Source organism: Acomys russatus, chromosome 13 (genome assembly GCF_903995435.1).
Source record: "Acomys russatus chromosome 13, mAcoRus1.1, whole genome shotgun sequence".
NCBI lineage: Eukaryota > Metazoa > Chordata > Mammalia > Rodentia > Muridae > Acomys > Acomys russatus.
In genome coordinates, this window is record NC_067149.1 from 62067010 (window position 1) to 62079319 (window position 12310).

At 37.2% G+C, this 12310-nt stretch overlaps 1 protein-coding gene across 1 annotated transcript; it reads right to left on the reverse strand.

The window, feature by feature from the left end:
* Positions 1-2168: 2168 nt before the first annotated feature.
* Rergl (RERG like) lies at positions 2169-11372 on the reverse strand. The gene is made up of 5 exons (XM_051154630.1): positions 11162-11372; positions 9998-10054; positions 5598-5671; positions 3812-3960; positions 2169-2531 (listed from the first exon to the last, which is right to left on the reverse strand). The coding sequence occupies exons 1-5, from the start codon at positions 11211-11213 to the stop codon at positions 2249-2251; spliced, it is 615 nt and encodes a 204-aa protein (XP_051010587.1). The 5' UTR covers positions 11214-11372; the 3' UTR covers positions 2169-2248.
* Between the last annotated feature and the right edge of the window lie 938 nt (positions 11373-12310).

Genomic DNA, 12310 nt, shown 5'->3' on the forward strand with positions numbered 1-12310 from the left:
GGAGCATTCTCCAAAAGCAAATGTTAAATCTACCACATATCTAAGCTGCACTAGTTCTTGGCATTGGGCCTACTGACTTACTACTCACCAGATACTTGCTCAGACAGGTTTATTGCCTGTCTCTCTCTCTCTCTCTCTCTCTCTCTCTCTCTCCTCCTCCTCCCTCTCTCTCGCTCCTCTCGCTCTCTCTCTCTCTCTCTCTCTCTCTCTCTCTCTCTCTCTCTCTCTCTCTCTCTCTCTCTCTCTCTCTGTTCATAGTACCTAAGACATTGGAACAACGTAAATGTCCTTTAGCTGATGGATGCATAATGAAAATGGATTTCATATTCCTAATGGAACATTATGGATCTGTAAAGAAAAACAAGACTGTGACATTTACGGGTAAATAGGTTTAACTATAAAATACAGTGAATGATGTAAATAAGTCAGATTTTAAGAAGCAGTAATGTACAATATCTCAAGGGACTTTTCCTAATATGCTAAACTTGGATTATCCTGGATAAAAGAGTTCCAAACTATTGATATTTTTCTCTTTAACCTGACAGTCTGGGCCACCTTTGCCTCACTTCAGATTATCACCCTCTACTTAAAACATTCTTCTAGAATGGTCCCTAAGCTCCTGTGTCACTTAGTAACTAAGTGTGAGAATGCCATTCCTTTAGTCCAAGCTTTTATTTTCCTGATATCCAGCCATAATTATCAACATTTTGTCAGACGTTAGGAAAACAGCTTCAGAGCAGAAAATAATAGGTGGATAGGTGCAGTAAGGGACGTACTGTTGAGAACTTCTACTTCAAGTATAGTTTAGAAGGCCTACTGTTGTCTTGGAAATCAAACAATAGCTTGTGGGATTTAATAAGTTTGCACCTAGTACAAAAATATATTCTTCCCAGTAGTAAATCCTTCAATGTTGTAAATTTATCAACTGTGCTGGTTAGTTCTTGTCAATCTGGCACAAATCCAGAGATATCTAGAAAACCCCTCTTGCAAAATTGCCTCCATACTATTAGTCTGGTTGCTAATTGGTGTAGGAGGACACAAACCACTCTCAGAAGTAGAATCCCTAAGCATGTGTGTATAAGAAAGGTGGCTGAGCAAGCCACAGGGAGGAAGCAGGTAAGCAGCATTCATCTGTGGCCTCTGCTTCAACTCCTGCCCTGGCTTCTCTTCATCATAGGTTGTAACCTCTAAGAGAAAATAAACCCTTTCCTGCTGATGTTGCCTTTGGTCATTGTTTTTATCACAGCAACTGAAACCAAACTGAATATGTTTTATTTCTCCTAAATAATCTAGACAACTTTTGATTTATAAATAATCTTAATGATACGCATGAAGTTCTCTGTGAGCAGTGTCCTCAGCAACCACAGAGGCTGATCTTCCTTTACAACATGTCTGGGTTCAGAAACACCTGGGAGACGCACACTGTTCACGTCTGTGAGGTGTTTTCCCAGGAGGCCTCCCAGAATAGGAAAGACCCATTGTGAATGGCTTGTGTACTGGGTTCAGTACAAAGAAAAATGAGAAAGTCTGGTAAGCATCAGTGTTCACCTCTCTCAGCTACTTGATGGGTGATGCAGTGTGACTGCATCACACTCCTACCATCAGGACCACCCTGAATGACAGACGGTATCACTTCAAACTGAAAGCCAGCAAGAAAAAAAATTCCTCCATTACCTTGAATTTGTCATATATATTTCATATATTTTACCAATATAAAAACAGAAACTAATTCACACAACACACCAGTTTTCATTATCTCTTCAACTACAAAATATTTATTCATGGACAGGTAATATAGCATATCCAACCATAAATCATGTCTTAAGTAAAAAACTTTTAAATATGGTGAAATTGATAACTTGTGCCCTACAGTTCACTGGCTGTATGGATATGTTTGTTTTTCTCAAAACAATGATGGAATATACAAGTGAGCTACACACTTTAAAATAGTACTTTAATAAAACATCATGTGCAAGGTTTTCTCTGCAAGGCATAGGGGACAGCTACCCACTGATACACTAGAGGGAGTGTTCGCTTGTGCAAGAAGTAAAAGTTTGTGTGGGAAACATTGTAAACCAAACACAACCAAAAAGATAAAATATGTATTTTAAAGTGAGCCATGATTAATTTTCACTCATCTCATATAGCAAAAAAAAATCTGTCTTTTAATTATATAAATCATAGGTTTAATTGTCATTTAAGTGTTTGAAACTCTCTGATGTACCAAGTGCCCTGGATTACATGTCTACTAAACAGATTTCCTTCTCTTTCCAAACACATTACTGATCAGTTTGGCCACTGATTTAGACCCACTGGGTCTCCTCTTCTCCTTGTGTTTGAAGATCATCAGAATGTCTTTGATGAGTCTGAGAAACGTCACCTCGACCTCCAGGGACTGCTCTGCCGCAGACAGTTCACAGAATTGGCAGTGGAAATCTATCGCTAGCTCTTGCCCTTCTTCCCAGCCAACCTCTCGTACGTGGCAGAGGTCTTGCTTGTTGCCAACTAAAACCACAGCTGGTTCCACCACCCTGAAACACAATGGGTAACTTTGTCAAGATGGGTTCAGCAACTCTTTTTTTTTTTTAAAGGGCAAGTATATAATCAAAGGACAGAGTTCAAAGTAGGTCCCAGAAGGTGTTATGTCTATGGTCATAGCCATATGTGTGCTTAGAGACACATATCCACACAGCTACAAAGCCATTTTCCACATAGTAAAATAAATAACATAAACAAGGATCTCAAAGATTAGTGTTTGGAGCAGCCTGGAAGTGTTCTTTATTTGGGGATAAGTATAGCAACCAGGGATGGCTGTAGTCTTTCCCACTTTGTCTCTTTATGTGCGAAGCTAAATAGGAAAATGGTCCCCATCACAGAACGGCAAGGTTCTACCTCAATCGAGGCCCAGAAACCTGGAGACTAATGACACAGATTGGCCATTCAGAACCCTGGGCTACCTAAAATCCATCATTCCTTAATTTTTTTTCTACTAGGTACTGTGTCACACTATACAAAAGTGACTAATTAGTTGTCATTTAAAGAACTATAATAAAGACATGTAAGAAACCACAGTAATAAGATAGAAATCTTTAAGCTCCACACAATTATACCATCATCTTAGACATTATGAGCAACCCTGATAAAAACCTATAGAACCACTCATGTCAGCATTTGAACAAAAATGAACACTTTAAATGAGAGATGCTCAAACAATAAAAAGAGAGGAAATTAAACAACAACTCTCTAAATATAGCTGTCTTCCTTCTGTGTCTGTGTGCCAAGGCAGTGTACAGAAAGGTGTTGACCACATTTTTATCTTAGCGGTAAAAGTGGGGAAAAAGTATATCCCCACCCTTATCCTTTGTAGATGGTTGACCCTTCAGTCTACTTTCGCTGTGGCATCCTGGGTAACTCAGTGATGAGAAGCTGGATGACACAGGAAACCAAACGTAATAAATCTGGATTTGTTTAGATCCTTAACATTTTCATAGGATGAAAAGAAAAGTGGAAGCCTGAAGCGTCTGCTGTACAAGGGAGCATTATTTTGCTAGTGAGTGTCATGTTAACAGTAGAACCTGTCTTGTAAAATGGCCATTTGCTCAGGGCAAGTAACTGTTTATGTCGGCCAGGGTATAAAGAATCTCATCCAAGTCCTTTTACTACGTATGTAACTCCTGTGGAATGCGAAGGGGAATTGTTCAGGGCTGTTAAATTTTGTAATTGGAAGTCTGTATTAAATTCTTCCTAATGATTCACACAGCAGGAAGATGATTTACTAAAGACGGAAGGAGACGGGAATGAAATGCCTTACCTTCTACAGGGAGTAGTCGGTGGCTCCCGAATTCTGTAAATCAGGCCCTTTGCAAAAGCAAAGGAAGGCCTGTCGCTGATGTCGTACACAATCACAAAGCCATCTGCCCAGTGCAGCTCACCCGTCAGGGAGAATTTTGCTCTCTGTGGCTGTAAATGAACCAAGTGAATTGAAGATATCCCACAGCAGAGTTCTAAGCCTCACTTAATTAATAGTTACCCGTTTCAATAAGGCCAAAGAGCAATTTCTAAAGTGTGATTTCATCGTTCCTCTGTTTTACTCACATCATTTGTTTCTTAAACATGTGTGTGTGTGTGTGTGTGTGTGTGTGTGTGTTATTTCAATCACTTTACAACTTTTCTGTAAGAAAACATTTATTTTTAAAGAATTTCATATGATGCCTTTTAAAGTAATATTCACAAATTTGTCTTGAAAATGGTATTAATTAATGAAGTCTCTGTCCTGTCTCTTTCTGTCTCTGTCTCTCCCTCTCTCCCTCTCTCGCTCTCTCTCTGTCTCTCTCTCTCTGTCTGTCTCTGTCTCTCTGTCTCTCTGTCTCTCTCTCTCTCCCTCTCTTTCAGTGTGTGTGTCTGTGTGTGTGTGTGTGTGTGTGTGTGTGTTTCTGTGCCTGTGTGTCTGTGTGGTCTGTGTGTAGGCATATTTGGATGTGGGTATGAATGTTCCTGTGTGAGTATCCGCACATGCTTGGCAGGGCAAGCACTTAGAGGCCTCAGAACAGCCTCAGAGGCTGGTCTTCCTTTTCCATCCTGAGCTTTTGTTATGGACAACAGGCCGGATGGCACATAAACTTCCTGTCTCCTCCCATCAAACCTAGGAGTGCTGAAAGTATACAGTGCCTCCCTCTTCATGGATTCTAGGAATCCAAACTCAAGTGCTAATGATAGCATGGCAGGTACTTTATCCACTGAGCCATCACTATGTCTATCTATTTTAATGGTAAAATCAAACACAAGAAAGTGAAAGCTTTACAAAGTTTATCTAAAAAAATGTTTATATGATAATTTAGGGTAAAAAAAACTAAAACAAATCAATAAAAAGAACATTTTTTGAAATCTTAGAAAACTGACTATTTCTTCTCATTTCTATAATCCAATTTTGATATTTTAGTATATTGACTAACTAAATTTTTTATTCAAATTTTATCTTACTTATGCTCTATTGAAAATTCATTACAGAAAAACAGAATCTAGTGAAAACTGACAAGTCATTTGGCCTTAATTTCTGACAGCTACACTATGAGCTAAGGGGAATACATATAAGCACAATCCAATGCTGCTATTTTAAAGATTCTGATAATGGCCAGAAAGACAGAGGGCTCAATGGCTAAGAGCATTGGCTGCTATGCAGAGGATGCAGGCTCAGATCCTAACACCTGCATGATGCTCATAACGATATGTAATCCCAGTTCCAGGTTAATGCATGCCTTCTCCTTGCCTCTGTGGGTGCTTCATGCCATGGTGCACACTCAGTACACACAAGCAACATTACTCATATACATATAATAAAACCTTAATGATTTTTGTTAAGACTATTTTCAGGGTTCACATTTGCAGTTCATTACAGACATTAAAGATTTTTTTTTGATGTATATAGAATCCTGATAATAAATTTTACACTAAAAGAAATGTGAACATTTTAGCAATTAAAGTTGAGAAGAAACTTTATTTCAGTGTTGAGATTACTTTGCATATTTATATCCACTCTTATTCAGATCATGCTTGAAAATAAAATAAAATAAAATAAAGGGGTGTTTTGTTTGACTTACTTGAGAACATGAGTCATATATTTCCAGATTCAATTGTTTCCCTTCCAAGCACAGATGCTTATTATAGATAGATTCTGCAAAAATATATGTACTCGTTGTCAGTATGGAAATCAGAATAAATACTCATTTGTAACCAATGTTGATCTGCCAAAATTGAACAAGTCATATCTATGGCTACCTCTACTGAAGATATATTATTGTAGGGGGTGCCTGGAACTCCCAGAGGCCAAAAAATACAATGGACCCCTTGAAACTCGACTCCTGATAGTTTTGATCTGTCATGTGGGTCTTTTGGTCATTGGACCAAACCTGAGTCTTCTGGAAGACACGCGTTTAACTGCTGAGCCATCTCTCCAGCCCTACAACAGTCATTGTTAATGACATAGCGAGCATCTTTGCTCAGGGCTGGTGAGGAAACCATTCATATCTTGCATTGACCCCTGCACTTAGTTGTGTCTGCTCATTTGCATACCTTCATATGATGTAATATGGATTCTCCTACCAAGGTTGTTTATACCCTCTTAACATTAAAATGTCCTCTCACCTATGGACAAGCATATCACCAGTAATTCTATTATGTGTCCTCTTCCATAATTTCTTTTACTATTTATTACATTTATTGATGGATGAATGTGAGTGTGTGTGTGTGTGTGTGTGTGTGTGTGTGTATGTGTGTAAGGCGTGTGTACATCAGAAAACAAATTATTTCCACAGTGTGCATTTTGGGGAGAAACTCAGGTTTGGCATAAAGTACTGTAGACACTGAGCCATCTTTTTTTTTAAAATTTTTTTTATTAATTTATTCTTGTTACATCTCAATGTTTATCCCATCCCTTGTATCCTCCCATTCCTCCCTCCCCCTCCATTTTCCCATTATTCCCCTCCCCTATGACTGTTCCTGAGGGGGATTACCTCCTCCTGTATATGCTCATAGGGTATCAAGTCTCTTCTTGGCAACCTGCTCTTACATTTCAGTTTCCAGTACCTACTTCTTATAAACGTGTAAAAGTGGTTCTATGTTCCATATGTTTAGACTCACCCTTGATCGTGTACGCCTGGCTAAGTGTTCTACAGTACTCTGTCAATGACGCGGTCTCAACTACTGTCTTCATAGGGTCTTCATGCTATACACATTCTATGTCTGTTCTAATTTTCTTTGTTTACTGTCATATTCTATTAGTGTTTTCTGAAACTCATACTCATCATTTCCTCACACTCTACCTTTGGATCCAGTTTATATTCACTGCCTTACACTATTTTATAGGTTCCGGAACCCTGAGTAGTATGTAACAACGGTTCATGAACAGTTCGTCATGTATTTGTAACGCAGACTTCCTCCACAATTTCAAGAAAACTATCTACTATTGGATATAATCATCTAATATCTGATAGACTTATTAACCTGATTGTGTGAAAAACTAAACTTTTGTATTTCCTGCAAAAGTCTACCTGATGCAGCGCAATTTGCTGAGCAGTATATGTTATATTCTGATATAAAACCTGAAGATCCCTTATGACTTGATTTCTCTCTTGCCCATGTAACTCACACACACAAAATATTATCTTACCCTATACTCAAACTACAGTTTAGTTAGTCTACATGCTGGTAACTCTATTACTAGTACAGTTTCCCAGATACCATTCTTTCTGCTTAGATTTTTATAAAAACTCATCATTCATCTGCTATCACCAACTCACTTAGCATCTGTAGAAGAATCAGAAGGCACAGGCAAACGTGAGCCACGTATTTACATCAATTGTGCCAACCAACCCTTGCTTCTCTTGGTTTAGGAGACCTTTAACATTCCTGGGAATGTCTCCCCGCCCCCCCCCCGTGTGTGTGTGTGTGTGTGTGTGTGTGTGTGTGTGTGTGTGTGTGTGCACGCTCATCCCTTCAATCGTCTTAGCATCCTTCAGAGCAATGACTATCTTTCATCCCACCCACTCTCTACTATCTTGAGCATTACTCTGCTTTGTCAACACCCTCCCTCCCCTCCCCATGTCCAAACTTTGAAACCTATTCTTTCCTCCACCTGGAATATACTTCCTCTCCAGAATATCTCCGTTTGACTGACACTTCCTTGAGAAGGTTTATCCTCTCTTTTCATTTGTCTTAACTTTTGTTTTAAAACAATTTTAGTCTACATTACCAGGCCGATCTGGGGATTGCATGAGTCCTTTTGGCTCTGCCCCCCAAGTATTGGGTGTGCAAACCTCCACCTCTACATTTGCATCTTTTAAAAATAATGCATACCACATTAATGCTCTTTCTGGTTTGTTTTATTTATTTTATAGCATTTATTATCAAATGACATAATTTTTGTCTTGGATTCAAAATCCCTTCATTCACATTACTAATTTTTTGAGAAATTGAATATTTCTCCTTTTTGGTTCTAACAAAGCCTATTGATGTATAGAATTATACAATTACCCCGTTATCCAATGAGCATTCTTTGACTTAACAAATTATTTCTGTAACTGTTCTTCCAGCTCTACAAATTAACACAGTAACACAAAATCATGGCTCACGTTGACAATAACCCATAAGAGGTGATGGAGGGGGCTAGAGAGATGGCTCAATGGCTCAGAGTGCTTGTTTCTCTTGCATAAGACCCAGGTTGGGCTCTCAGCATCCACCGCTTGCACCTGTCTGTAACTCCAGTGCTTAGGAATCTAATGCCCTCTTCTGACCATCCTGGGCACCTGTGCGCACATACTGCACATGCAGGCACTCAGGGACACATATTCATATAAACTAAAAATCAATAAGTCTCAATTTTACAAAAGAAGCATATATTTGAGGAACAAACATTTCCTCAGAGGATGAAGACTGACTTTTAAAATCCTCCCAGGGATAGCATTTGTCATAGTTCCTCAAACAGCAGATTTTTGTTTACAGAGAATTTTTTTTTTTGTAAACTTTGCACATTCGCTATTTGCCCTGAATCATAAACTCTCCCAGATAGTTTAAAGCCCTTCCTCTCAAATCTCACATCATCATCAAGGGTCGTCGTCTCTAACTCTTCTCGAGTGTTTTAATTTTCCCTTCTATCCTTCCTTGACAAGATGGAGTTGCTTCTGCTAGCTTGTTTCCATAGAGTTGGTGAACTTGGGTTGTATGTTTATCTTTGTAACAGGTCCCAGGGTCTTATATTATGCATGGAGATGTCACAGCTGAGAACGTGTAAACATTTCATTTGTTTAAATAACTGCATTGTAGAAAAGATTAAGGTGAAGGTTTCCTTGTTTGTTGGTCCTGCTTTGGAGACTGCATTATCTTATTTGTGTTTAGTTTCTTTTCTGCTCTGGGAAAACTTTCTCATGGAGGCATCTTGGGTTGCATGTTATGTTGACCCCTGTGCCTGAGACTTTTGCTTCTCGAAATGAAAAACTACAAATATCTTGTTTTCTGTGGTGTTCTTTCTGTAAGCAGTTTTCAAACACTTGTCTTAAAATGTTCACAATGTCAAGTGCAGGGAAATACTATACTGTACACACAGAGAAAGCCATGTGATATGAATCTTTAAAATCATTTCAGCAATATGCTGATAAAACCCTCTCATGAACAGTGTTTTCTTTGATTCTCATAGAAAAGCAATTATTGACTTTTTGACACTAACTAAGCAATATTGAACAAAAATGAGTCACTTCCATTTCAGAGTTCTGCTATTATTGATTTGAGAAATGAAAAAGGAAAAGCATTTATTCTCATGTCTCTGATCAGAAAAAAGAACAAAATTCTTTATTTTGCACAATCTCTGAACAAAAACTATATTTAAAGCCATAACAAAATTCCTCACTTTTGTGGTGTGGTACTTTTTGTATTCTATGCCAATTAAGATAAATAAATAATAACTGTGTTAGACTTCGTAAAATGAATTTAGGATTTTACTATGGTGCCTTGTCATCTGTTGTAAAATTTCTCTGAAATTTATAGAAACAGCCTAGATAACAGTATGATATTTAATTCTGTTTTATTATACAATTTTAGACCTTCATTTTATATTTGTTTGTGCTGTGAATATTAATATGTCCTTATCTTTTAAAACAAACGTTAATTATCAAAACCTTTTTGCACTTTGCAAAAAAATGTATCCCTGTGGTTTGTAGTATTTTAAAAGAGGACCACACTTCACTGTTCTCAAGTTTTAGACTTTAGAAACCCCTCACTTTCAAATTCAATGTTGTTATACTGGGTAATTTTGATAATAAAAATATTCAATTAAAATTCAAAAATCAGTTTAAATTATTCCAATTTTGCTATTGAGAACCTTTGTATTAAAACATTTTAATGAATATAAAAACAACATATTCTGCTAAACTGTATCTTTGCCCTTAATTAGCTTTAAAATATGATGCTGAAATGTTAAGATAAATAGAATTGAAAAGCAGCAACTTACCAAAATTAGAAGCATATTCCCCAATGAACCGCTTGGTTAGAAACCTCACTGTAAGAGCTGTTAAATGAATAAACAAGATTTAATGTTTGTTGTATTTCAGAATACTGATAATTCAGTTGGGTACATAATCTTGGTCTTGACTTAATAATCAGCAAGCCTTAGATAAGAGCTTAAACCTTAATGAATTCTAGTCTAAAATTTAAGGGGATAAAACCATAATTCTGTAGATAGATGTATGTGATCTTACATGCTACCAAGGTAAATTGTAATGAAATTCCTTAACAAATACAAACATGTACACCTTACCTTCTAAAGTACACTATATATATACATATATATATATGTATATATATATATATATATATATATATATATTCCTCATTATATTTGAAAATCAAAGGTCTTCAACACTTATTTTCCCTATTAACTAAGTCTGGTTCTAAGATTTTATGTGTAGGAGAGATGTAGGCAGGTCCAGCATGTGCAGCTGTTACTGTATACAGCAAGTTGGTACCATGGGGAACAGGGGAAGACTGCAGTAGCTTGTTGTCTTGCAAAACACTGAGTCTGCTAGTTATTTAGCTCTCGTGTTTTAGGCTGAGGTTCATTGGTGAAAATCTTCCTGCCATTAGATTGTAGAGCAGAATAAAATAAAGCAAAGCAGTACAGAATAGTAACTTACATAGTTAGGGCCTTTTGTGCTAGGCTCCAGAAAGTAGACAAAGCAGTGTTTCTACAAAGTCATGGCCCATTAGTAGAACTCATAATCCATAAACTCTATGCTCCATTCAACACTGCCCACCCTACCCTTACAATGGAAGATTCCTTTTAAAATAATTAATCACTGGTGGGCTTGCAGGGAAGTGTACTGGGGTAAGAAACATTTGGGAAAGAAATAAAAAGTTCTCTTGTTAGTCTATAGAATTTTAAACATCAGAAGATTCATAGTTCAAGCAATTGCTTTACCTCTCCTCCTTAAACAGTTCATAAATAAACAATAACTTGCTTGGACAATTGAAAATTCACAAATTCATATACAAATTATCTTACAGAGCGAATTTGTTATTACTGGTAATTGTTATATAATACATGGCTATTATTTAACACTTTCGTTTGTATCTACTCATCTCTCTAATCATGCTAGAAAAAAACAACAACACTCACCTGATTTTCCTGTACCTTTGCTACCCAAGACAGCAAGCTTGACATCACCCATCTTGAGTAACTTGTGCAGTTTTGGAACCCCGCAGACTAAAGATGAGCATATGTTGTTGGCTTTTTGAATTTGCCTTTTATGGCTGTTCTTATTTTATCAAGGGCAACTGCACCATATATTCCTACCATCTAATAATAACTTGAAAAATTATTGCTTTTGGTACATTTCAACTGATAGTCTGAAAGAGTGGACTACTATTTAGACACTGAGATTTATGAAACCCACAGTTATGTATTTTTAATAGAAGCCTCATTCATAATCCTCCAGAGAATCAAGAAAAATTTTCTATTTTTATTTGTACAAGTTCGAGAGGATAAATTTAGCCTGATTGGGTCACTTTTACTTTTTATTTACTTAATTTGAGGATTTCATATATGTACCCAAGATGTTTTCATCAAAGTCACCCCAACTCACTCCCAGCCAGCTCTTCCCAGATGACCCCCACCAAATCACCTTTCTTGCTTCATGGACTTTTAAAAGTGAACAATTTGTATTTCCAGTATGTGCATGGGTATGTGGCCATAAATTGGAACATGGACAACTTATATAGACTCCTTCTCCTGCAGTCAATAGTTGCCAATAACTTTAAACTATGGATGGGGATACATAATCCCTCCCCTTCCCTCATCCATGATGGGATTTTGAATGACTTCATCTTGTGTATTCAGCCAAAACTGCAGCAAGGTCATATGTACAATTGCCTTGTCAGGTAGAGAAAACACTATTTCCCATAGTCTTTTGCAATCTCTGGCTCTTATGATATTTATACTGACACTTCCATGATGATATCTGAGTCTTGAGAGGAGGAGCACGGTGTAGATGTCCCCATTAAAGGCTGAGTCATTGGTTATCTCTTGAGTCTGACCAACTATGAGTCTCTTTATTAAAACATCATCTATTTGATAATGAAGCTTTTCTGTTGAGAGCGAATAGTTGTACTCACTTGTCAGTGTGGAGAAGCCTATTTTATTAATACTTGAATCATTTTGTTCTCTTTTTATATGTCAATAATAATTGTAGCCTTCAAAGTAAAGAAGAGTGAGGAGAAAGTAAACCTAAGTTATTTCAGTCTAGGCTAATGGCAATGGCTATGGTTA